General features: G+C 36.7%; 1 protein-coding gene across 3 annotated transcripts in view; it reads right to left on the bottom strand.

Annotated features, from left to right (window-relative positions):
- The window catches only part of REV3L (REV3 like, DNA directed polymerase zeta catalytic subunit), a 122,044-nt gene that overhangs the window by 28,686 nt on the left and 65,493 nt on the right, over positions 1-27,865 (bottom strand). For 2 of the 3 annotated variants that reach the window (XM_080586874.1, XM_080586875.1), the window contains exons 6-18: positions 26,926-27,020; positions 26,289-26,393; positions 25,224-25,308; positions 24,990-25,138; positions 24,574-24,702; positions 22,153-22,390; positions 18,151-18,290; positions 10,893-15,093; positions 9,534-10,516; positions 8,848-8,930; positions 7,593-7,718; positions 5,847-6,039; positions 3,335-3,446 (exon numbers count right to left, since the gene is read on the bottom strand). In XM_080586874.1, the coding sequence (XP_080443000.1) occupies positions 3,335-3,446; positions 5,847-6,039; positions 7,593-7,718; positions 8,848-8,930; positions 9,534-10,516; positions 10,893-15,093; positions 18,151-18,290; positions 22,153-22,390; positions 24,574-24,702; positions 24,990-25,138; positions 25,224-25,308; positions 26,289-26,393; positions 26,926-27,020 (6,639 nt within the window). Of the gene's footprint in view, positions 1-3,334; positions 3,447-5,846; positions 6,040-7,592; positions 7,719-8,847; positions 8,931-9,533; positions 10,517-10,892; positions 15,130-18,150; positions 18,291-22,152; positions 22,391-24,573; positions 24,703-24,989; positions 25,139-25,223; positions 25,309-26,288; positions 26,394-26,925; positions 27,021-27,865 lie in introns of those variants that run through there. The other variant, XM_080586876.1, reaches the window with a different exon arrangement.

Raw genomic sequence — 27,865 nt, 5'->3', positions numbered from 1 at the left:
GACATATGTACGTGAAGCTTCCTCTTAAACTCCTAGACAGCTGTCAGGGTACCAAGAATCACTTTAATTGTGCTTCTCTTTGTTCCAAGTACTTGTTTACTCTTCCCTGCCTCCTCGAAACTCACCTCCCTTGCTCTTCATTTCCAACTGTTCCCTGTCTCTCAACCCTCAAGCAACACAGTATTTCAGTATCTTTGAGAATTAGAGAATTCTCAAATTTCCTTTGCAATGATGTGCTTTCTTTCAGCTGTTCTTAAATAGTTTTGATACCCACACTTGTAAGTACTCCCATTCCACAGCTGAATCACACTCAGTAATAATATAGAAATAAAGGTACTTATTGCCCTCAATATTTGGACAAATATGGTAGTTTTCATCATAGATGAAATCACAGATCGTGATTCCAGACAAGGAACAATTAAGTTTTCTTCTGCTCTGCAGGCCTCAGGATGTCATTTTCATTTGCCAACTGCCCCAAATTAATCACAGATGACCTCTATTCATTTCACAGGAGAACAATTAACCTGCTGTTTGCTTTATCAAGGCATTTACTTTGTCTTGTTGGAAAAATGCTTATCTTGCTGTGCGCGTTCAGATCTAGTAAACAATTTCACAGTGGAAGTATAACTCAATCCAACTTCAGCTAATCAATTCCACTGAACTTTCTGAAGCAATATTTGTCTTTGATGAACATACAAAACAGCAACTTTAACTCCACTATAAAAACTAGCTTTGGGAAACGCTATTCATTGACAAAGGACCAGTGGTACAGCCCAAGAATAAAACATCTTCAAGCATTAAAACCTCACTGATCACAGAACCATAAAATGGCTTAGGTTGGAAAGGACCTTAAAGATCATCTAATTCCAACCTCCCTATAACTGGGGATCTCCCAACCCTGTAGTAGAGATCTATAACCCTAGTTTATTTTAGCATCTCTGTCCCTCAATATCAACCAGCACACTGTAAAGATTATTTGTATAAATACTCTTTGTTGTTTAACACTTGTGGATTTCTGATGGAAGAAGAGGCTGCTGAGCTAAGTGATAAAGTAGTATTTGCTAAGTTGCATAAAGCAAACCTTTCGCAGAATCACCTCTCCTCATCCGTATGCTGAAACAATGGTGAGGAATTCTATAATGTACTCTACCAGAATTTACATCTATTGACAAAAAGTGACAGAATCAACCACTTCTAATATTCAATGACCCGAACAAAGGCCTAAACAGAGAAATGAAAGATTGGAACTTGAAACAGATGAGTACGTTCCACAACATATATGAAATAAGAGCAAGAATTAGGCCAACTGATAAGTGAATGACTAGAAATGGGAACAAGAATTCTTCAATTGGACAGCATAAGACAATTCCTTCCACAGATGATGCACTCTGTTCAGTGTACCAACAAGCTGGTATTGACAATCAAGACTGAATAGAAGTTCTGTCATTCACTCTAGCCTGATGCACTGCTCCATGAGCCCCAAGTGGTAATGCTTCTTGAACGTGGCCTGACTGTTTCCTTTCTCTGACCTATCAGACCTCCTATTAAGTGAACCTACCAGAATAACCAGAGTATCTAGTCTGTGCTGGAAAAAAGAGCTTAAAAAGCACAACAGAAGGTTATTTTAGAAATAATTCCTGAAGCTGAAAGTTTCCATTAAAGCTGTTGGCTTGTTCATTTCCTCTTGAGGAAAACTTTTGCAGTCCACTACTTTTTAATCAGGCAGTTTTACAGTAGTTCTTCCATCAGTTAAAGCTACTCTGAGTCTAAACCCTTATTTTGTGCTTACAAACTATTTACTCCAGCAAAATTTCATATTCTTTTTGGCCCATGCTAGAGAAAATAAGAGGGAAAAAGAGCTTCAGTTCGTAGATGTGGTCCAAGTTTTAAAAGCATTTTCATAGAAAATTCAGTAGAAGTTTGACTCCTTAGGTCATACTGCATAGATGGAGAAGGGAAGTAGACTAAGAAGAATTATATAAGATAGCAGTCTCCTCCTTCTCCATAAATAGATCAAATCTTTTGTATTCTGGGAATACAAGTTACCTGACTCAACCTTTGAAGATAAATTTGTTGAGTCAAAAAGGCATACTAGCACAGTGTGGAAAGAGAGCATCTCTTAAGAGATTTGTCAGTCAGTAACCCAGTATATTCCATCTTGGAGTACTACAAAAATTGAATGCTTTTTTCATCCAGTAATGCATTCAGTATGTACAGCTGTAGACTTCTTCTGTTCTTCAGCAAGAAATATATATCCTAACTGCTGAATTCTCTTTCCTACACTCTCTCTTTAATGTTTCCCACAACTGGTGGAGGATTTTTAATTTACTGGCAGCTTCTCATTCTCAGTATTTTTCCTAAGTTTGATGGAGCACTAGATTTCCAAGAAAGAGAAAAATAAAATTATTTCCTTACCTGAATTTTGTCTTCTCTGAACAAGGATCTGCTGCTCTGTCAGGACCCACCCTGTGCTGGTTGCATTCAGCAACTCTTTTTGTATTCTGGCTTCACGGGGTTGGTCATTGTCTTTCTCATCAGAGGTTTTCTGGTTGGAGAGAGAAAGAATTGCAAATGTACTCTGCCTAGTACAATTTTTTTTTCTTGAGCCTGTATTCCAGCAGGGTGACTCTTAGTTTAAATCTGTTCATTTTTTCCTTGCAATTTTATGGATTTGCACTTCTGTCAGTAGGGCCTGAAGGCCTACTGTGGTATTGTGGAGTCTGTGGTTCCTACCTGCTCACAAAGCCAAGGGCTGCAAAACAGGCCTCCCAGCCTTGGTGAAGATGGGGAAAACCAGCAGTTTTCCAAGTCTGTTGGAGCAGGGGATTTCCATTCAGAGAAGACAAAACTAATGAAGGAAACTAATTTTCAACTACTGGTTACCGTAATTTGTCCACAGCAGTTTCAGTAACACAGAAGTTTTTTATGCCTTGCCTCAGAGTCCCTAGAAAAAATCTTCCTGTCTAAGGGGTTTTCTATAGCTCTCAGCACTGTTAATATCTACTATTCTGAGAGTTTGAGAGAGAGATGTGTGATGAATTCTGGGATTAACTGGAAAGGTTGTATGTTAAAGAAGATTACCGATATGGCTGATTAGTTTCAAGACTGTAACTCAGCTGCTTAAGAGGATCTGAATGTGCTTGCTGTCAGAGAAAAGGAAAAGCAGAAAAGTATTTTTATTCGAAAGACCACCATGCTTGTCCACTCTAGAAATAAGCCTTTGAGGGAAACAACAACAACAAAAATCAGTATTTGAGAGACTGGTAGGGGTTGAAGGAACTAAATCTGCTGTACCAAGCCTGAAAAATAAAAGCAGAACGTACAGATATGCTACCTTTTTACAATATTCACTACTTCCTGGAAAAGAGTTCTTTCATCAGTAGCGTAACTGACTTCTAGTCCTGTAACTCCAGATCTTGTGAGCAAGGGTGCTTGGTCTCTGCTCCCTAGAAAATAAGTAAAACAAATCATTACATTTTAGAAGGAATTCCATGACTTCAGTCAACAATATTGCTATAGAATAAAACGTTAAAAAAAATAAAGTAAAACAAGGAATACATCTATTTTAATCTTTAACATTAATTATTAACACAATTAATTCCAGAAACTTATTCTGTTCATCTTGGGTGGAAAAGTTTGTTCATTTCACTTGGTAAAATTACACTACAGTGGTAATCTCACACAAATTCTCACATATAAATGAATTTAATTCAAAAGATGTGTCAACATTTTAAATGCACAAGAGTCCAGATATTAGAGAATTATTTTTGAATAAGAAATATTAAAGGACTATATGATAGCTCACACAATGTTTTCATGCAAAATATGTACTTTAATTGCTAGCTTAGAGTAGTTCTTTGTAAAATGCTTTGAGGAATGGAAATGCTACATAACAGTATAGTTCTGTTTTTCGGTACACTTCTTAAAAACACTGTGAAGTCACCAGTAGAAATGGAAAACCATCAGCAAGTGTGCTCACAGTCTCACAGTGCAAATTAAGAGTGTCTACACTGGTAATGTGTGTGTAACAGCTAAATTCATGTTCATGTAGGAACTGAGCATTTGCCTTTCTGAATACAAAAAAAAATTAAGTGAAGAATAATACACAACACATACTCTGTCTCTTCATTTTCTCTGTACAACAGATTGTAATATCTCTGATTAAGGTAACAATCTGCAGTTTTTAAAAGGCATTCAGCTTTGACACATTCTTAAGATCCTGATAATTAAAAAAACCCACATGCTTTCAGAAATAAATGTTAAAATGGGTACTGTAACTTGCAAAGCAATAATAATACAAAAAGGGAAAAAAAGGTGTATCTTAATGTCAAGTCACTCCACAGGGAATTCAAAAAGTTCTAACCAAGGAAATACTGACAGCCCACATCAATGAAAGCAAGAAATGTCACATGAACATTTAAACATCATTTCATTTCACTAATAAAAACAAATCAGAACCTTTTTTTCAGAGTATTATTGGACCTCTTTACAGAAAGCTTTTTCTTGATAATTTATCAGACTGGCACGCACCTAGGGAGCCACAGAATTCTATACTGTGACAAATCTCACTCAGTAAGTTAATGGAGATAATTTTCCTAAAGATAGTAACAAGCATATAATATCAGAATAAACTTCACTGAGAGTAGTAAGGACTTAGTGCAACATGATAAAATATCCACGGTACTTTGAAAAATAAACTGGTAAAAGAAGGAGCTGTTGCCTTAATGCTAAATTTATTTTTGGTAGGTTTTTGTCCAGACTTTTTAATTTTAGACAGTATTTTGTGGTTTAATACTTATTACAATGCCAAAGAAACCCTAAAGGAAAGAGGACAATTTTTTTTACTAGCCTAAACCAGTGGTACTCAACCTTTAACAGCTGGAGAGCCACTTCTTTATTAAATGGAGTTGTAGAGCACCATAAAAATCAAGTATCAACAGTGTGATTTTTGTTTTCTATCATGACACTTCAATGTGTGATGATGCTGCCTCATCATCATCACATATTGATACATCACGACATGACACATCAGCATCCTCTCTCCCAGCAGCATTCTGTCTTCAACCCCTTCTGGCTGCTAGGAAGAAGTGAGGTGGAGGGGTGGAAGGGGCAAAAGGGCAAGTTTTTCCCCATTCTGCCCCACGGCTGCTGGGTGGGAGGTGATCTCTACTCTTACCTGTGGGGGGATCCCAGCAGCTCCTTTTCTTTCCCCCTATGGGAGGGGGAACTTCAGCGACTCCCACACTGCTGGTCCATTTGCTCAGTGCTCCCCGCGCTGCCTGATAGAGTGGAGCGCCGATCAGATGCCTACATTGCGAGAGCCGCCTGTAGGGCCATGAAGAGCCACATCCGGCTCTAGAGCCACAGGTTGAGTATCACTGGTCTAAACAAAGCCAAAAAGGTACAATAGAATAAGGGCCCCTGTTTAGATCCTAAAAGGATCAGATAAAACCACAAAAATAACCCTTAAGTAAAATATAAAACATACTGTCTTGCTTTTAACATTTTCTATTTGTAGCTATCCAGCAATTTGAGTAGGAAACTAAAGGCAGGTTTTCCTCTTTATATTTTCAGAACACTGCAGGAGCTTGTCCACAAGTATGCAAGCATAGATATTTTGCACATGTGTATATTATTTGTGGTTTACAGCCCATGCAATAGTTCTTTAGAAGATATAAGCAGGAAAACTCTATGTTTAATATGGCCATTCATCCAACAGTCAACAAGACAAAATTAAATGAGCTAAATAGTAATATAGATACTCGATTATATTTTGCTTGCTACTGTTTGATTATTATGAAACAAGTATTTTTGTAAAGTATGTTAAGAAAAAAAGAAATAGGAACCTTGGCTTGAGAGTGTCCTGTCTCTATCAATCACAATAGCACCAGTGATTTCTTTTTTATCAGTATTTGGCAGTGCTGTGTCTGATGAGATGCAATAGAATAAAGCACAGATCGGATCAAACTCCGGGTCTGGTTCCAAATCTCGTCTGGTTCGAGCATGTAACTCCATGCTGATGAGGGTAAGGTGTTGGACCTACCAACAAATAAATACAATAAATTAGTATGCTTTGGAGCTTTCTTCAAAAAAAAAGAAAAAAAAGAAAAAAAAAGAGATTATTAATGCAAATTAACTAATGACAGGCTTTCATACGGTCATTCTATATTGTAACTGAGAGGTCACACTTGAAAATTAATAGAAGTGATCAAACATGCATCTCTGGACCTCACCTTTTTGCAAAAAGCACCATATTACAAATAAATTTACCATTTAATGCATTTTTATACTCAATTATTAAAATTCAGTATTTGTTTCTGAGTATTGCCTTCTTGTATCCAAAGCAAATACAAATAAGCAGAAATGCTCAATAACAATTAAATTCTCATAGTATTTTCAAACAGCTTAGTATATCAGGCAAATTCAGTTACCAAATGACTCAGGAACAACATATCACTGTCATTCTTTATTTTCCTTTCCCTCCCTCACCCCAAACTTGCAAACAGGCATGAAGACTAACTCACTTAAAGGAAGATGTGGAGAATACCTCTTTTTCCCTTAACTTGCATAAATGAACTTCCACATCATGTTGCTATGCCTTTTTGCAAAATAGTTTGCATTAAGAAAATGCTAATTCCTGTTTATCGTACACTTTTTAATTTATACAGTATTTAATGCCGTTTCAACACTACTTTGTTTCTGCATTGTCTTGCATGATATAGTTGGTAAAATTAATGAGTGAGTTGGGAGGATTACAAGAGAAAAATTACAAATACATCTGAGTAAGCAAGCTGCTTCGGGGACAGTCTGATTTGCTTTGGGTTTGTGTCCTAGATCACTAGAGCCATCACTGAAATAGAATTGCTCTACCAAGCTACATCTCTATTTCCTGCGATATCATTAGTTTCTTGTGGCTTCTCCTACGTTATCTACTAGGCACATAACACTGTCTCCCGACCTCATCTGTAAGTTGGTTGACAGCTAACTCCAAGTCATGGGCACAGGGACTGTCTGTGAGTCAGCTGGCCAGTCAGCAGCCAAACGCAGCAGCACAGCATTCACATTACATCCCTTTCTCCAGCATTAATTTTGATCTTTCTCCTCAGACCAAGCTCTGACTTACATGAAACATATCAAAACACTTTTTGAGGTATCCAGCACTCTGTTAAATGCAGCAGCAATGGCCAACAGATCCAGAAGTTACCACGTAGAGAGAGATACAAGGAGGGACTACTGACTGAATGAGGTCAGAAGACTTGTTAAGGAAATGATCTGTGGAAGTTACGACCAACTATTTTTTCCAGTAACATCTTTATAGAAAACCCTACTATTTCCTCCTCCTGATCTTCCCCTTAGTGTTTGTTTAAAGGAAGGTTTACCATCTACTCAACAAAGTATTCTGAAATTTAGTCCAACACTATTAAATAAAAGCATGTAGAGATCAAGTTGAAACTAGTACAGCAATTACTTAAAGCTGCAGACATCACAAACTGACTACTTATAAGTCAGGAGGAAAGGATTTGTAAATACTGCCATTATAAAACTAGTCTGATGAACTATCATTTTATAAAATAATACATAATGTAAATTACCTCATGTAGAGATTTTGCTTCTTGCAGGTTTTGCACACTGACTTTAAAACCATAAGTGTTATTTAAAGATGGTCCTTCGATCTCAGAAGACTCTATCTTTGGAGCACCAAGGGCAGCAAACTGATTCTATTGAACAACAAAAAAAGCAACATACACACACACACATATTGAAAAAATTGCAGGTTGCTAAATAAATACACAATGGTGTCAAAATTAAATACAAGTTTATCAATTAAAATTAAAATGCTACACTACAATTACTAAAAGAAAGCTTTCACTATTCCTATCATTTTGCAGCCTGGAAACAAAAGTTGTATCTTTCTCCTTTTTAGGAATAATGTTAACGAAACATCATAGTAAAGCCAAAGGCAGTTTAAAATACCTGTTTTTGTTTGTTTGTTTTGTTTTTTAAATAAATTCATGTCAGTTTTCTTAGAAACCTGAGGACAGCAGAACCATCAAGTCTCTATTTGCTCTTGACCAAAAATTCATATTAAAATTACCCTGTTTTGGTCACCACTTTATAATGGCACTGAATTAAGGGTACACTTACCCACTCGAACTGGGTGAATACCAGTATATTAAGAACAAAAGAAAAGACTGTCAGGTCAGATCCATGACGCATTTAACCAAGTGTTCTGTTTCCGGTAAGGGGAACAGAAATACTCTTTAAGGAAAACATGCCAGTCTTATCATTTCACATGATCCATTCCCTTTCTACTCTATCAGCATACCAGTGCCATTCACTGTCTTTTATGTTTTCAGAAAATGCTTAAAACATTGTCTGAAAACTAATATAAACACACAGAGATATAAATATATATATATGTGTATGTGTGTATGTATTAAAGGGAAATCACAACAGAACTTAAAAAGTATGTTGTAAACAAAACAGCGACACAACATTCTTAGATGGTGTCTCTTATTGTTTCATTAGTGTTTCACTACCCTAAAATATAGAACATACCCTTAAAATTCAACTTGTTTTTTTCTGCAAATAAAACTTATTTCTTCTTCCTGAGTGTATACTGACTGTACAGCAATCGCACCCTCCCATCTTAAATATCTTTTCAAGATCTTAATAACAAAAGAAAAAAACAACACAAATTATCCTAAAGAATTCTAAAAAGTTCCAAAAAATATGTATTAAAGGTATCTGTTTAACTTATGAGAAAGATTACTTTTGTTAGAAAGAGAATGGCAATGTAAGTGTAGCATAATAAAAAATACATCTGTGCATAAAATCTTTATTTACCTTCATTTGTGAGGTTAGAAGTACTCTTCGAAGACCATCAGTATTATTTCCTCTCTTATGACACAGTTTCTGGGTTTTTGGTTCTGCAAACAAAGAGAAGCGAAAAACTCTTTAGCCTCAATAATATTGTCTAGACATTAAACAACATGCTGGAAACACAACCAGAGGCATTTGGTTAACATTATAAACATATATATAACATATAAACAAATATAACATTATTCTCTCTCCAATCCAAAGCACAACTATTACGATTTAGTATTTACAGACATTTAGGAATGCACAGTACACAGCCAATAATTTACCACACCTTATCTATAGCATCAGAATGTTATTTACACTCTACATTTAAATGATGTTTGTAATATAACTTATTAAAAGCAATGTAACAAACAAGATTTTCAAATCCTCCAAGTTAAGCCATACTTTTAAATAGATTTTTTAACCACCATTTTGGAGTTCAGACACTAAACAACATCAAGAAGCAAAAGTGTCTTCTGCTACTAGACTTTTGTCATAATTAAGCAGTTACTTTAACAACGATGTGCAGGCCTTTTCCTTTCCCAAACTAATTTAAATAAATTTTTGTGAAAATCTAGGCATTTTCTCAACATGTCAAAAGAAATGTATCTTATCATATTCAGGAAAACATTTTGAGTATCATTAAGATCAGTTAATGAATTTACCTGTTGATAAAGGAGTAAACCCCAAAACTTCAGGTATTCCATCACTATTTTTTCTTTGCATGATGGGTGTACTATGTAAGCAAACGGATTCAGAATTTCCAGGATCTTCACTAAGTGGAAATGGAGACATGTCAAAAGTCATCTTGATATCCTCTTGGGTGGACGGAGAATTTTGTGCACTTCCAACAAGTGCTACATCATTTTCTTCCACAGAAGACAAAATAACATCCTGACTTTTCCACTCTGCATCTTCTGCATTGGACTGCTTGGGATCTGGAGATGCTACTTGTTGCCAAGGTGGAAGCACTGGAGAATCTGGTGAACTATAATTGACATAATAATCTTCTTCCTCCTCCTCCTTATCCCGTTCTAGTGTTGAAGGAGTAAGCATCTTGCTTTCAGATGGAGTTTTATTGGAATCTATGTCACTTTTAATATTTATAGAATTTCCTGTAGTACTTACAGACTTATCACACATTTCCTTGGTTTGTATTTTTGTAGGATCTGCCACAGAAGCAGGAGAATCCTTTGTAGGCACAACAGGTCTTTCATCTTCCAGGCTTGACAAATTTAAATCTTTAGTTGCTTTTACTACTTCTTTAGGTTTCTCTCCAGACAATACTGTGGAGCTGAAATTCTCAGCTGCCTTTTCCAGCTCAGCAGGATGATTCTTAGGCAATTTCTTGAAATGTTCATACTCTTCTTTGGCATGAAGCCATATCTGAACTTGTTGCTGGCTTGGAGCACACTTGCATGGCATTATAACTATTTTTTTGTCTTCACTAGTTTTATGGCTATTACTTTCTCTTTTATTAACAGTAGAGTGACTGTAACGAGGAGGTGACCCTGGTCTAGGACCTTCTGTCATTGCTGAAAACGCAGTCTTCCAGAGTCGTAGACCTTCTAATGAGAAGTCTCCCTCAAACTCAAGCAGGTCATTTGGAAGTCTAGTTTCTACTGTGAGAAGCCGTCCTCCAATCTCCCTGAAAAGAAAATAGTTTGAATTATTGCTTTGATCTAAACTGAATTGCAGGCAGTCCTCAAGATAATAGGCAAGCAGAGTCCTGCTAACTAGTTTTTTCACAATGCAATTCCTGTGGGCAGTATCTCTCTTTTACAAATCAGGTAGGCAGACTTCCACTAACTGCAATAATATCAAACGATAAAAAAAGAAAGTGTCGTGAATGAAAATGGGTATTTGCAGGAGAAGTACAATAATTTTCAGCTTCAAATATAGATATATCAGATGGAATCTTTCATGCATCTGTGCCACGTAACAGCATAAATTTGTTTACAGGAATAAATTAAATTTAATGTAATCACAAGCATATGTAGACAGAAACGCCTTTAACACAGTACCTTGGCTTTTCTGGAGCATCGGAAGGATTACTGCAAAATGGTTCCTGATAAATTGTTTCTGAGAGATCATGATCCAGCAAAGTTGCCATGATTTCTTCACGGCTGGGTGGGGACATGAGCGGCTTAAGAATGTGAGCAGTACGAGGTGTAAAACTTCCATTCTTTGATTGTGAGGGAGAACTGGTAGACCTTGGTGAACTATCTGGAGTTGGAGTTAATGCCTCGTTGTTTCTCGAAACATATAATTCTAAATCCTCAGAGGCTGCATCTATAAGTTCACCATCAGGAGAAGACAATATGGATGCAAAGGAGGTATTAACAGAATCAAGTGGCTGACAGGGTTCAAAAGTGGTTTCTTTTCTCATGTGGCTCTGAATCCAGTCTGAGCTGGTTGGCTGAGGAAGGTTAAGAAATCTCTCCTTATTTACTGTACTTCTATTCAATTTGAACTTTTCATTTAAACAAACCTCTGTCTCTTGCGTACAAGAGGTATCGACAGAGTTAGATCTAGAAGCTGAAGGATGAACATTTTTCCTCCATTGGCTATGGCAGTGGTTCTCGTTATTATCCAGTGATGTTTTCTCAAAAAGCTCAGGGCTCAGAGAACCAGATCTTATCCACTTACTTGTGCTTGACGAATGCTGTTTTTCTTCATCAGATTTTTGGTCATTATGATACAGAAAGTCATTTTCTGTTGTTTGTCCAGAACCAAGATCTTGAACTGCATCACTCAAAAATTTCTGGGGTAAATTTTGATCTGCTGGGACAAACTGGCTTGCAGAGTAAAAGCTACAAAATCCAGTTTGCCCTATAGTATTAATATCAAAGTTGTAATTATGGTCTGGAGACAAGCTATCTTCTAGCGAGTAACAGCTTTCAAAACCAGGGTCTGAAAAAAAAATGGGGCTGTCATCAGACATAGAATGATCGATGCGACTAGAGACCTGCTGGCTTAAGGACTCCATTTTGGAAAGCTTTGCTGATTTTTCTTTAGGTTTTGTATTCCTGGGAGCACGTGCTTTTCTAGGCGATGTGACTGTCCGTGACCTTTTGACTGCTTTATTCTGTTCCACGGGGCACGGCGTACTTCTGCTCAGCTGTGTTTTAACCGGTAATGGTTCTTGTGTAACATTTGCATTCTGAGCTTTCTGCTGCCTCTTCTGGAGCAACTCCTTCAGAACAGCTAGGCCAGACTGTCCTTCACTGAACACTGACGGGGCCACTATAGTCCTGTTTTTATACTGAGAGATGGGTTTTGGCTGCATGGTTGTTTCTGAAAGAGGTTTCTGTTTTACCGTTTCAGGTTTAAAATGTGACATGTCGAAAATAAATCCTCTCTGGTTTTGATCCCAATTTAACTGTTTCACTGGACTTTTCAAAGAGGTTACAAAACAGTTCTTAGGCAACTGAAGAGGCCCAGGGCTTTCCTCAGATGACTTAAGAATAGAAGAACAAGGATCAGAATGCTTGGAAGCCTCTGGTAAACAAAAAATCTGCTGTTGATTATTGTCTTTACAATGCAAATAGTTAGTGGCATGCAACTGATCCATCTTTGTTGTGTCCAAAGAGTCACGAGCTTCATTTAATTTTCCGGCTGACGGTAAATACCTATTTTGCAAATTTTTTATCTCTTCTGCTTTTACAGAAGTCTTATCTTTAGAGATGCGTGCATTCTGTGTTACCTGAGTTGAGTGATTAGACGGGTCAAATATGTTTTTAATGAGAGCAGGTTCCTTCATTCTAAATACAGCATTTTGAGTCCTAGGCCTTTGAGAGCTCATTTTTGGTACTTCCCTTCCAGATGCTGGAGGAGTAGACATGAGAGATGAATGAGGATCTTCTCGAGGAGCAGGTAAACACTGTGCATCTATAGGCTTATCAATTTCCATCAATGAGTGAAAACAGCCTGACGAATTACCTTGTGCATCAGCTCCTGAAGGGAGCTGTGCCGATGGTAGATATCCTGCTGGATAGCCAGGAATAGGACCATCTTTCGGATTATGAAGTGGCTGTGCGCTGTAAGAAATCTCAGGCAGATCTTGACGTTTCAGCACAAACTTCACTTCTGTGGTAGAGTGAGTATTTCCTTTTTCATCTTTAAATACCATGCGCTTTCTTGAGGACACTTTTTCTGTTGTTTTCTGTCGTTGCTTTGTTCTAGGTTTCTTCTTTCCATCATCTGCTGTTTTATCAGCCTGAATCATCTTTTTCTTTTTCTTGGTTGATACAGCGGGACTAGCAAATTTCTTTTTACATTTCTTAACCTGAGTTTTTGCTCTACTATTTTTTCCTACGCTAGAATTAACAGCCTTGCTGTTGTACATATTAGGGACTCTAGTATGTAAAGCTTCTCTATCCATGTTGGTCAAGATTTCTTCTGCTTTTGGATCAGTGGGAGACCAGCAGCGAGGTGGGGATGTGTTTACTGGGCTTGTGCTTCTCTCAGAAAGAAAACCTAATTTAGACATAACATCACTATAGTTATAGTCACAGTCTTCAGCTTCAGCATTATATGACGGTGAAGGAGGAGAAAGAATTGTATGAGTCCTTTTCCTGAAAGATAAAGTTCTTTTAATATTTTTACTACCTGTTTTTTGCGGTTTTCCAGCTTTTTTCTTGGTGGACTTATGTTTTGCTTTCCTTTTGTGACTTTTCTTTGGTGTTAGTGGATAAATAGGATATTTGGTTGCAGGAGAGTCAGGAACTTTTGGCCAAAAGTCTTTTAAAGGTGCAAGCTTTCTATATAAATTCATCTTTTCCTCTGTAAGTACTACTCTTTCCTCACTAGAATCTACTTTCCCTAGTTTAACAAGCATATTTTTTCTCCCTCTAAATCTATTGATGATAATATATTTAATAATAACAGGTGGCAATTTTTTAGAAAGTCTTCTACGTTTTCGAGACTTCTGAGACCCATCCAAACTTTCAACACTTTCTATTGGTTGAGGTAGATTAATTTTTGAGTTGTGTGCGACAAAGCTTGATTCACTGTCTTCAGTCTCATAATTTACCTTCCGTTTAGTTCGAAGTGTGTATTTATTCCCACATAATCCAAATGACTGCTCAGTTTCAAGAGATCCATCTCCAATGTGGCAGTCATTACAATTAGCAGTACTTGTAGGCATTTTGTTTTCAAAAGCCTCAAGAGGAACTTGGACTAAGTCACTAGGTAAAGCACTATCCTTATCAGGAATATTACTACAAGCATTACCTTGTGTATAGCAGCTTTCCTTCACTGATACAACATCATTTACAGTTGCAGGCTCCTGATGATTGATAAAACTATGTTTCTTTTTATTCAGCTTCAACCTGGACTGTTTGTTGCCTTGCTGTAATTTATATGTTACAGGAGCTAACTTTTGTGGTCGGCTGAGACAATTAGAAAGAACAACACTAGGAAAGAACATATAATGTGCTGCTTGTTGACTGAGGCTTGGCTTTTCTGCCTTATGCTCCTGAAATTCTTCATACCTAATTTTAAGCTTATTAAGGCCACCTTCATCAGTGTTATTTTCAAGTGCATGTACCACAGTTCGACTGCCTCCTGAACAAGACACCAATTCACAATTTTCTGTAACTGTTGCTGGAAAAAAACTATTTATACTTGCACTGCTGGATTTTTCATTTACTTCAGAGGATATTTTACCTTTGGAGTGGCCAGAGTGGCTCAAATCAGAAAAGTTAAAAGAGTTTTTATTCAACATGCTGTCACCAATGTGGCGGCCCACATGCATAAAAGAGACATCCTTTTCAGCTTTTCTGATGCTAGTATACTTCCTGCTGGGTATTTGTCTGCTCACTGATGAAATATCATCTTCATACTCAAAAATATTATTTTCACATGAAGGAACTGGGAGGGTATCTTTCTTGTTACTCTCTTTATGCGAGTTTTCCGCATGGGTACTATTGCTGAATGATGTTGGGTACTTTGCTGTGTAAGTGCTTTCTTTTGTAAGAGAATGGACTGAAAGTTCAGGTCTTGTTTCCGTGTTTGGTTGCGAGAGATCTTCTACTAAATCTTCATTATTCAAAACGTGGTTAGAAAGGGCACTTGTGTGTTTACACTGAAAAGTAATTTTAGCAGAAGACGGGGGTTCTAGTGTAGCAGCATCTTTGTGAAAGATTGAGGTCTTTACAGACATTTTGCTTGTTGCAATGACGGAGGAGTGAGTTCGAGAACTTTCATTATTCAAAGGATTGTCTGAAATGGAAGACAAGCAATTTTACTCTAGTTTTCCTGTAAAAAAAAAAGAACACCTAAGGTATTAACCCTTTTAATGATATTTTCATGAAAGCCCTCCCCTACAAAAACAAACAAACCCATCAAAACCTCTTCTAACTCATATTCCATTTATGATCATGACAACTACAGATCCCAAATACATGAGTTGCTTAATCAAAATCACATCATTAGTACATTTCTGTCTCAGACATTCTATCTAATTACTCATAAATGGTGGACATATATATTTGGCAAAGATTTCATGCTGGCTTTCTGAAAGAAGGTTTCTAAAATCATTTTCCAAAAACCAAATACAAAGAGATTTACTTTTAGAAAAGCTCGTATCCTGCTTTGTCCCTGAAAAGTACGCATACTTACTGGCTCTAAAAAACAAGGGAATGTCCTTAGATGATTTTCTCCATATAGAAAAGTCATTTCAAAGAAAGCTGAAGCATGAGCTTATAACACAGCAAGGGCTTTGGATCAGCTATCCTGTGGTTGATCCATTCAGGCGTTTATGTGAAGAGCTTGCACTATTTAGTTAGATTATAAATTCATATTCACACATTAACTTTCCCATACAGGTCTAAAACCAGCATGTGCTGTGATAACTGTCTGTGCAGACTCGTGACATGAACTAGGACTATTTCTCCTCTCTTTCATTGTTACTTTCACCACATTTACTGCAGGGTAAGTGTGTGCAGGCAGACGGTAAGTAACAAATTAACATCTGCTTTGCAGTACATATGCTTGTTCATAACTATAGTCAACACAAAGTAACTACAAAGAGCTTATTCCACTGCAGAGGCAGATACCACAGAGCTCCTGGCACATGGCAGTTTGTTGATGTGCCCACAACTCTAGCTGAAATGCTGAAGGGGAACAGGAGTTAATGAAACATGCTGTATGATTTGGAAGCATGAGCTGCAAACTGTCATACTAGATGTGAGACTCTTTGAGTGTTTGCCTTTTTTTTTTTTTTTTTTTTTAGTCTAAACTAATTTGTGGATTATCTTAGATTCATAGTGCCTTCATCTTTGCAATTTATTTGTAGCTGGGTGAGAAAATAAAAGGAAGTTTCAATCTGTTTCTAATAACACTTCCTAATGCATACACAGAGTCACTGAGCTGTGAAGCACAGCTGGGAGATGCAGCCTGTGATTCTTGGGAGTAGGAGGAAGTATCCACACAAAGAACAAGGATGACTAACTGAAGACCAAGAAAATGGGAGTTCAGTGAAACGCCAAATGAACATTTGCAAGATACCTGACTATTCAGACACACATGAAAACTGCAAAAATACTATCAATCAATCAGATGTTATGGACACTGAGATTCATGTGTGGATAAACATTTTTAAAATTCAGATGAACTGGACTGAGATCTGTTCTGAGTATCTCCTGTTTTACAAAGTTTATATATAGTAGAAGTTACTTTATATCTGATTAAATGAGCAGTAATAAACTTATTTTAAGTGGACATTCTTTTCCTGCATGTGAATATTCAAAATACTTAGACTATTCTACAATTTAAGCAATGATTTAAGATACAATTTCATTAGCCAGAAACATCCCTTTTTACAGTAAGTTACAAAGTATAGCAGATAAGGAAATCACAATTGTGCATTTTGCAAAACCAATCATATGAGTAAGTACATCAAGTAATGCATTAATCCTACTATTATACCCATAAAAGCAAAGGAAAAAAGCCAACTATGCTTTAAACAGTGAACATGAAAGAATGGTTGTGGTTGCCTACATACTAAGATCATATAGCTCACCTTCTTCAATACAGAATTGCTTATAGGTATATTAAGGTATATTTTGTGTACTGATACATGATGTTTATTTTTTTTTGTCAAACAGCTTCAAGAGACACAAATACATAACTTCTGTTATAACTTCTAACAAATACATAACTTCTTCTATATATAATATATATATATTATATATAATATATAACAGATTATATCCCTTCCCCTAAGACGAAATGCAGTAATAGGATATTAGGTACACGCATGTGCGCCAACAAGATTTTTACACTAAACAGTTTTTACTATGGATTAAGGAAAGTTTCTACCAAAAGCGTTGTTAACCACTAATTTCAGATTTTAAAGACAATGAAATATGAGTAATACAACGTCTCTGAAACAAAGAAAATCAATTACTGTTGATTATACCAAGAACAAAAATGAACTTAATACTAGGATAACTCTGGATACAGACGTATTCTACCCCCACCCCAGGATATGTACATTTGACATTGTTTCACTCAGAATTTTATAAATATGAAAGTAGGTAGCTTGGCTAATGAAACAAATAATATTAGTTATGTATTTGCCTAATTTCAAAGTGTGCATTCTAGTAACCAAGGTTATTTCAAACAAAGACAGCCTGTTAGAAAGAGATGGCAAGACCTATCTCTACGTATTATTTTTTTTTTAAAATATTTTAATAGACTTTTGAAAGGCAGTTTCTTCTGCAGCAGCCTTCTACTGCATAGTTTTAACTCATGCAATCCCAGGATGTGAACATGCAATCTGCTGAATGTAACACAGGCTCAAACAAAGGCTCACTGTATTTTAGTATGGGTGGCAAAATACTTGCAAAGCAAAGTTAACCATCTAAATTTACACAATAATAAATTTACTACATACGATAAAACCCCAGCAGGATAAATGGTCCTACGGAATCATTAATTTCAGCACGATATTTGTAGAACAAGTAGTAACAGAAAAATACCCCTTGCAACAAAGAACTTCTCCCTAAAACTTATTAAACAATACCTTTTTTGAACCATTTATACAATACGAAATGCAGATTCTGTTAATTCACTGTAGATGATGGGATTACAATACTGTTGACTGATAAGGAAGATGTTAAGGGCCTTCTTCTGCAATAGACTGCAATACATTTCCTTCCAGCTGAGACAAGAATCGAAGACGCTTAGGACTTTCAAGAATTAGCAAATTGATCTGAAAGCAAACTATGACCCAGTTAGTGATTCAATTCCAAAGCCATTTTTCTATTTACTTACCACCATTTTCATCTGCAGTCCCATCTAACTGAGGTATAGAGAGATTAGTTAGGAGCATATTGCTACCACTCCACTCCATTTCTTCCTCTGAAGATGAATCCTCTTCTGTTGAACTTCGATGCATATTTTTGCCAGCTGACCTAAAGAAAATGAAGGAATTAATTAATGCAGAATACTTCAAGTAGAAAATACCTAAAGCCACAGGGAACCTCAAAATCAAAATGATGCGATGTTATATGGTTGTGAAATTTTGGCAAGCAAAGTGAAACAAACAAAAAAACTATTATATTTCTCACTAAGAAACTCAAAATATTATTATTTTAACAGGCAACGAAAGTAGTAAAAATTCTAAAATCTACAGAGAAGAACAGCAGAAATCACTAGGTTAAGAAGTTAGGGGATTTCAATGCTTGATTTTGCTTCAATTTCACTGAAATTTAATTTTATTGCTTGAAACTTGAGGACTAAAGCAACTGTCCAACATGCTTTTCAGTTTAGCTCTTAGGAAATGGCTTTTTTTTTTTTTAAGGAATCTCTCTCTCATGGCAGGCTTAATTAAAGCACAATCACCAAAGAAATGTTTGTTTCCACCCCTCCTTGCATATTCTGAAGTTACTGTTGCTAATACTTCAACCACTCTACATTAACTGCTCCAAGCTGCTGTTTATACAGTCATAAATCTGCTGGAGAAAAAAGAATAAATCTACAAATACAAACTTCTGATGATTTTTTCCAGGTTTTTAAGGTGGAATTACTATATAATGGGAAAAAAATAAAACAGAAAACCTCCCAAAACAAACCCATAAGTAAATTACCACTCTAGAAACACTGAGTAATTTGATTTCTTCTCCTTTAAAATAAATCATGAGATAGACTTAATTCTTTGAAGTGGCAAGTTATCCTGTGGTTACAAGAAGTGAGTCCAGATAAATCTTTAAGAACTTTTTGTTTGTCTGTTTTTGTTTTTTTTTTTAAGATAAAAATAAATCTATCCTAGTAAAGAATTTTTTCAACAGATGAGCAGCTTGACATATATAAAAATATTATTGTGTAGTACCTTAGAAGGTAGTATAAATAGCAAGCTTTTGAAGTCATCTAGGTTAGTGTGCTTTCTCATTGCTAATTTGTCTATTTCTGAAGAACTCTTATCTGTGGAGTACAACTAGATCATGAATTATATGCATCATAACACCACAGACATCTGAATGGGCTCAGCAATGAACCATCTTGGATGAAGCCATGTTTATTAGTTCAGGAGCAATAAGCTCAAAGTCTGGAAGCAGCATGGGTTGGAGGAGAGATCTCAGTAACAAGGATAGATGGATTCCCAGTGGCCATGAACTAAGTCAATTTAGTTTTCCCTCTTCTATGTTCTCAAAACACAAAACATGGAAAAGTACAGTGCAAAGACATTCAGCTATACATGCAAGTGAATATCAAACTGAGGGGAGCAACCAATACTCTGGAGAGTAGGGCTGTTATCCCAAGGGGTCTCAACAGGTTGTGGAATAAACTGACAGAAACCTCAAACACTCCACCAAAGACAAATCCAGTGTCACACAAATTAGATGAAATAACTCCATACACTGCTACGGGCAGGGAGCGACCTAGCTACGAAATGGTTTTGTGGAAAAGGATGTAAAAGCCCTGGGGTCTGAGTGTGCAGTATGCCTTTGTAGCAAAGGTGCAAGACTGCAAGACTGGAGCCAGTATCAGTAGCTGTGAGGCTGCATCTGGAGTATTGGGCTCAGTTTTGGGCTCCCCACTACTAGGCTGACACTGACAAAACTGGTGCAAATCCAACGGAGGGCCACCAAGGTGAATGGAGGCTGGAGCACATGATTTATAAGGAAGGGCTAAGGGAATAGGATTTGTTCAGCCTTGAGAAAAAACTAAGATCTTGTTGCACTCATCAGAGACTCAGTGGGTAGATGTAAAGAAAAAAACAGATTCAGAGGGCCATGGTGGTATGATAAGGGGAAGTGGACACAGGGCTGCCTCAGGGTACGTCATGTATAAGGAGAAAATTCTTCACCATGAGGGTGTTTGAACACTGGAACATGTTGTCCATAGAGGCTATGCAACCTCTATCCTTGGAGATATTCAAAATTCAACAAGAAAAGGTCCTAGGCAGCTGATCTGGTCAAAGCTGCTTTGACCACAGCACTGGACTAGGTAACATTTAGATGTTTCTTCCAGCTGGGATTACGTTATGATCCTGTGCACAAAGCAAATCTTTGTCAATATTAGTAAATCAAGTCAGGCTTGAGATGACTTCTGCAAAGAACAACTTGGATCTCTCTGCATTCAAGCCTAGCATTTAGACTCCAGGAAAATTTGTCTAACACAGCATGACACCACCATATGGCTCTTCGTGTCTCGCTGGGCTTTTATCTCCCATCACAAGTCAAATCCAAGCTGTTTAATTTAGTCACTAGGGTGTTGTGGCAACCCATTATCTCAATGTATTATTTGATATAATGGAAGATTTGTGGATTTCCAATAACAAAAAGTCATAGTATGTATGCATGCATTAAGAAGCAGCACAAATAGAATGAACCATGAGCAGAATCGGGTTGGATCCATCGTCAGACTCAAACTGGTTCTTCATGCATGACCAGAATCATACAGGGGGCTGAGATACCCATGCTATCTTCTGAACTCAGTCCAAATTCTGAAGAGATCACACTGAAGCAAAGCTTGTAACTCCCTCTAGATATCATCTGACTCTGTGGAAGCACTTGCTATGTACATTCTCCCTAGTGCTTTCTGTCTGAGATGAAGACGTAGGCATACACGAGCAAGTTACTCATGAGCCAACTCATCATGTCTGATGAGTTTTTAAGTTGGATTCTTTATCGTATAAAAACAGTTAATTGCTTCAGGATCTACTTGACTACAGAAATTGTACAGTCACGCCAATAGAGAGCCATGCCCAAGCTAATAAATTCTGCAAGATATAGGCTAGTTTTACTAGCCACTAAACTGCCACTAAACTGAAGACTAAAGTTAAGTGTTTTAGATTCTGGAAATTTCAACTTTCCAGAGTACTGAGGAAAAAAAAAAAAAGAAAATAAAGGTCAAATAGGAAAAGTTACTTTAGAGATGAAGTATCTCTAGAACTAGGAGACTAATGATCTAACTTTGGATTCTGTTACAACTTTTCTGCATGCCTTCACAAAATAAAAGATTCAATATTTCTATGCCTCTCTTGCTCTCTGAATCATAGTATAATTGTGATTTTCTATTAAAAAAATAGCAAAATGTTACATCTGTTAAGTTTCTCATCTCTCAGATAGAATTATAAATACCAGAAGGTCTGCCTAAAGCATGAGTGAAGAGAAACTGGATATAGCTTCTTTCAACAGTCATCAGTGCAGACTACAAAATGTCATTACAACCTGAGAAGGTGTTCCAAGAATCTTGGCCTTAAAAATATTCAAGCTGCTGACCTTTAGCAGTCCAACAAAGTGAGCAACATTCATGTTTCAATTTAAGCTTTCAGCATGGAAACAAATGCCTGTTCTGAGAAGAACACCCATTCTGGGTCAGGTCAGTCTTTGCAAGAATGTTTCTTAAACATTCACTTTAATGAAAGTTAAGGCACATGCACGAAACACACCTTGCATTTGTCCTATATTCATGGTGTGACTTTAAAAAGAGGTTACAACTAAAATTTTCGTATCTGGACTTGTAGTAAAAAACCCACACTACTCAATTTTTCCCCAAACAGCAAGCTAGAAGCTTACGTCTAGTCAAACCTAAACATTTCACCTATATCTGCAATATGAAACTGGTGAGTCACAGCATAAGCTGCACAACTGCACTCGGTCCCAAGATCTGCATAATTTTTTTCAGTGCTTTCAACAGAGACACCTCTACAGTTCACATTAGCACACTTGAAAATGGGGGGGGGGGGGGGGGGGGGAAGGAGAGGAGGAAGAAAGGAGGAAGAAAGGAACCAGAAAAGAACACATTATGAAAAGAAAATCACATATATACCTCCTTTTTGGCCCAGGCTCTTCAATGCTACTGTCCCACCTTTGCGACATTACCAAGCTAAGTTCCATTTCCTCTTTCTCGCGCTGTGGCTCATTTTCTTCATCATCACTGTTCTGAGAATTTCGACAGCTTCCAAGAGAACGATGGTGAGAGAGTGTTTTGTGATGTCCCATCTGATAGCCATCATTCTCCAAACCAGCCAATAGATCAATCATGGCATCATCAGCACTACTGTTCACTGCAGAAAGAGCCCCCAAAACACAATTGATATTTTTTTCTACTTGTAAATGACTAGTTATACTCTCCTGGTAAAACAAAACAAAACCCTCAACATTTAAAAATCTACTAGCTTGCTACTGTCCAAAGCAAGGTGGCTACAGAAACAAAGCACTTTTCATACTTGTCTTATTTTTACAGTTTTACCATTTGTTGTGTTTTCTAGTTCTTTATCTAGAATACTGACAATCTTTATTTTATTTCTGCCCTTCTGTTCCAACTGTAGTAGGATTTAATGGAAGCACTTCTCTTGGCCTCCACCCTCCTATACCTCCTCTTGTTCAGTAAAGCCTCACTCTCCCCTTTCATTTCAGCATGCGTGCCGTCTTCTGAAGCATCCTTGCCTTCTCTTGCTCTCTCCATTTCAATGGCTGCGCTAAGCTTTGTTGGGCACTTCTCTGTGTTGCTTGAAGACTTTCAATTACTGCATCTCATGAAGGATGGTGCTGATTTTTACTGACTGGTCCTTCTTTCCTTTTGTTATTGCTTAACTTCATCTCCCCTTTCTTGCTACTACAACCTACTCTATTTCTGTTTTCCTTTATTTCACACCAAAAGTTCATCTGATTTCATTCATCCCTTTTATCTTATTTTTGATTTGCTTTGTCTGAACTGAGTTTATACTAACTCATGCATGTTTTCTCATTCTTCATTTTTATTTCTTAAGCATCATTCCAAGTCATAATTTTTCTATCACTCTCCTCCTGTTTACCTTTGATTTGACCTCATCATCAATTTATGGTCTCCAGTCTATTAGGCATCTTTGTTACTTCTCTCTCCTTTTCCTCTGGCTGAAGAACTACAATGTCTATTTTCTTTCCTCAGGAAATATCACGATTTACAGTGATCCTGAGAATCATATAGGTCTCAGTATCTGTGAGAAAGGCATTTTCCAAGCTTTACAAACGCTTCACAAGACACCACACTATCATTTAGAATGGAAAACATAGCCTTGGCTGGAGTTCTGAATAAAACTTCACTTTCTTTTCTTGCCTTCTTTGCCCTTCATAAGGCCTGTCATTAACCTCCAAACTTGACTTCCCATTAATGTAAACATTATTATATATTTCACACCAGCAGAAGTAGTGTGTTTCACAGCCCCTATGGCACTTTGACTCTACAAAGGCATAGTAAAGACTAGTCCATGCTATGAAGGAACATGAGAAACTGATGGTAACATGAGACACCAGCCATTAGTAGCCACATGACAAAAAGATAAAAGGACAGAAAAAGAAACAAAAAAATAAAGCATAAGATTTCCATCTGATTCCCTACCCACTGGAAAAAAATGCTCCTTTCAACAGCCCTATTTAGTTGAGCAACTCAAACACACAGACACAGGACACATCCGTATAATTTTAGCCATTTCTCAACCTCTCGAAATAACCTTTTCACTACAAAAATCAGTGCATATGTTTGTCAGCTTCCATGTACCTTCTTAGAATATACATAGAATAGCATGAACTATGTACCTTTTGTTTCCCCTATAGCATTTCTACCTGAAGTAACTTTCCATGCAAGTTCCTTTGTAGTGCTATTCTATTATTGTTTTCCCCTCATGCCACTCATGTTTGTTTGCTGTCATGGTCTCTCTCCTTCTCTTTAATATTTTATTGTTCTCGTTTCTTTGCTTTCAACCATTCTTTTGTATCCATACATTTTGGGAAATATTTCTTCTGTAATTTGCCTCTCATTAGCATCCTACCATAGCCCAGTATCTCCAGACAGCAGAAATTCTAAAGACAGCCCATGAGCGTGTTCTCTACCATTACTGTGAAAAAGACATGGTAACTGCAAGAATATCACTGACAGACAGTCAAAATCCTGTTTAGTCTAATAGTTTTAGTCCTGCAATCCAAGGAGCATAAGGAAGAGTACTTCCCTCCAAGAGGCTGCGTTGAGCTGACCCGTCAAGAGGACAGGCTTACTTAACCAGTAAAGCACAGTAGCTTCTACAAACACACTGTACTGGTGACATTATTAGAAAATAAGATGTTTTTGTGGTGGCGGAGGTGAAGTTTCTATTTGCTTGACAAATTCTGTGAGATAAAATACTTCCTTTCACAACCAGTAGGGTAAGAGAGCACAATGAAGACTGGAACAATAAAAACAGCCCAGAAGAAAAGACATTCCAATTATACTCACTGAAAACTGTAGTCTGACTCAGTCTTTGAGACAAATGATGAAAACTCTGACTATTCTCCACAATGTTTAAAATTGCTTCTTCATTAATAAGTGCTTCCTCTTCTTTATCAGTATGCATCCTATTAGATTCTTTAAAAGAAAAACAAAAAGCAAAAGGATAAAACTTCAGTCACAGACATCAATACAGTATGAAAGCAAACTACTTAAAATGGATTTTACTATTCAAGCATGTTTCCATTATTTGCTGTAGCAATTTTTAAAAGGCTTACTCTAACAACAAAATAAAAGTAAAACTACTCTTCAGAGGTTTTTTCATACTTGACAATCAAATCTTCCTTAGCTTCTGCTAATAGCATATACAGCCAAAGCATGACATAGATTTATGCCTAAGCAATTATGCTATTAAAAATACTCACCTTTGTTCATCTTTTTATCTTTATGCACTTCTACCATATTAGCTGGCGTACACTGAAAGGCTTCAGGAGAAAGTACCTCAGAATGTAGTGTTAGCTCAGCAGAGAACTCCTCTGATCCATTACTGTAGTCCACTGATCCTGACAACGTTCTAGTTAATTGAAAACCAATTTTTAAATGCATATTTAAGGTTTACACAGAATACTATAGTTTATGGCAAATGGCTAAGCACTTACACAGAGAAGTCATTTTGCTTGAGGATTTCTTTAAGTCTCTTCTGAAAATATTTTTCACTCTCTGTTGCTGGCACAAATCCACGGTCTTTAAAATTTAAAAAAGATATGTTACTCACTTTTACTTGGGCCTACCAACACAGAGAGAGGCTAAAATTCCTAATTCTATTAGGAAATAGCTCAAAGTGGAAGTGTCCGCTAATTTTAAGTGTCAAATTTGAGGGCTGATTTTTCAAGTGTATTCAAAAACTTGAAAATACTTCATCTACTCCCACTGATCTCATTTTCAACTGCAAGTATTAACAGCATTTAAAAATCATGTGGCAATTACATCAAGGTGAGCATCCAAGAAAAGACTACTTAATCAGTGAACAATTTTGAGAATTCTGGTTTATGAAGCCTGAATAGAATTACAGAGAAACACAGGAACAATCAGAAAAAGCAATCAGAAAGCAGTTTGCCTCAGCCAGAAACCCATCTTTTTCCTTCTTACAGTCCTCTGATTTGCTTGCCAAATATCATTCATATTTTAAAAGAAACAAGGCCTAGGTTCTACAGAGAATAGTCTTGTTCATTATACAATTAGTTTGCAGAGCACAGTCTTCCCTGTGCAATGAATTTTACATAAAAATAAGGGATTTCTCTATTCTTCTATGATTTTCATCTAACATCACCTTAGCTTTATTTCAAAGGAGCTGGCCTTATGCATAAACTACCATAGAAAGCTTCAGGATAAGAGATTTAATTTTGCCAGTATTTAAACATTTAAATATTTTCCATCCACAGCACACAATCTTAATCGTCATCACCATTTATCCTGCAGAATGCTCTGCAGCTAGCTGAATCAAGACGCTTTTAGGCAAAGTTTTGTATCGTACTTTTAAATCTGGAATACACATCCTGGTCAATCAGTAAACTTGGAGCAGCAAAACAGTACATCCAAAAAGCCCTGAAATTTGATACGCTGCTTTCAGTTCTACCTCCTGCTTGTTTCTCATTCAAATTTTTTGATAGACAGCTGCATAATATATGTTTGGTGATGTTTTTATTTTTATTTTATTTTTTTACCTTGTGAATCTGGTGTCTTAATCTGAGAAGATTCACATTTCTCTCTCCGTCGCTGCTTCTCATCTTCCCATATAGCTTGCAAACCAGGGTTTCTGCCAATCTGGGCTGAAGTACACAATAATACATGAAGAGAAGTCTGTCAACATGTTGAAATGCATTCTTTCCCCCAGATTAAAAAAAAAAAAAAAAAAAAAGACTTTTCCACCTCTTTTGTCATTCTAACCTGTTATTATTTTTACTGCGATTCTTGCCTTACTCAAGGATTCAGTGTTATGCAAAAGTTATGGCATAAAACTCCTAATTGTTTCTAGAAAATTCTTTAGCTTTTGCTGGTCTTCTCACCAAGTTTGTCTGTGTATGTATATGTACGCATACTTGACATTGGTATTTTACTCATAGGTCTGAAGCCTTCTGTTATAGATTAACAAAACCCTTTTTGTATTGCTCTGAAAATAAACTATATTCAAAATCTGCTTTCTTCTTTTTTTTTTTTAACTTTAGGAATGTTATATGTTAGCAGATCACTAATACTGAAATCTGGAATCTGGACTGTGGCTTAACTAAACTGAACCTTAACGAAGAGATGACAATACAGTTGTTTTAAAATATTTTATGTGCAAAGTTATTGATACTTCACCTTCAATATCCAGTTGATTTAAAATGTCAGCAGCTACTGCATCCACCTCCAATTCACAGGTACTTTGTGGCTCAACACCTTTCAACATTAAAGAACTGTGACAACATAAATAATGTCAGTTAATTTTATCAGTATGTTGATTTTAAAACATTCATCATCACTGTTTTTTAACTAACATCTAAAGTATTTCACGGGGGATGAGGATGAGTAAATGAATACAGAATTACCAGTTCTCATCCTCACCTGCGAAGTCTTAAATTAATGGTTATATCCAAATCTAATTAGATGGGGAATTTGTCTCTTCAGTTTAAAGGGATTACATTTTTTCTTTGGTGGGAAGAAGAGAAAGAAGTGGTAAACAATACTAAATACTACAGCATTTATGATAATGTTCTCCTCATCAAATACGGTATGAAATGGTCTGTAGAACTCTCAGCCAATAGACCACCTGTGTTAGCATAACCTTATATCCAGAAGAAGTATCAGGAAGAACTTTCCTTCCTTGTTCACAGTTCAGAGCAATCAAAACAGTGTAAAACTTCCTACTAAGGGAAGTGAAGCAAAAAATGTTTTATTTTTCACAACCTACTTTTTATTTAGGGGGTGGGGTGTGTGCCTGGGGAAAGCCTAGTAAATATGACCCGGGTATTAGCATCCCAAACATAAGCACAACTAGGGATAACTAGCTTGGTAAAGACTTAAAATACAAGAAACAGATTTAAGCTTATTGTGTAGTGATCTGATCATCTTCCTTTTCAGTGACATATCTGTTAAGGTCAGTGGCCTTCCACCTGTTGCTGTCAGTGAGCTAAATTTAAAAAGTCCATGGAGAAGGCTAAGAAAGAGAAACCTCTCAGGTTTATGTCAAAGTCTGTTTACCCTTTGCAAACTTTTAGGGAAACAGCGAAAATCCTTTTAATGCTATCAACAACTAAAATAG

Source organism: Anser brachyrhynchus (assembly GCF_964034855.1).
Source record: "Anser brachyrhynchus genome assembly, chromosome: 3".
Taxonomy (NCBI): Eukaryota; Metazoa; Chordata; class Aves; order Anseriformes; family Anatidae; genus Anser; species Anser brachyrhynchus.
The sequence above is the reverse complement of the archived record's forward strand: the minus strand, read 5'-3'. Positions and strand labels throughout refer to the sequence as shown.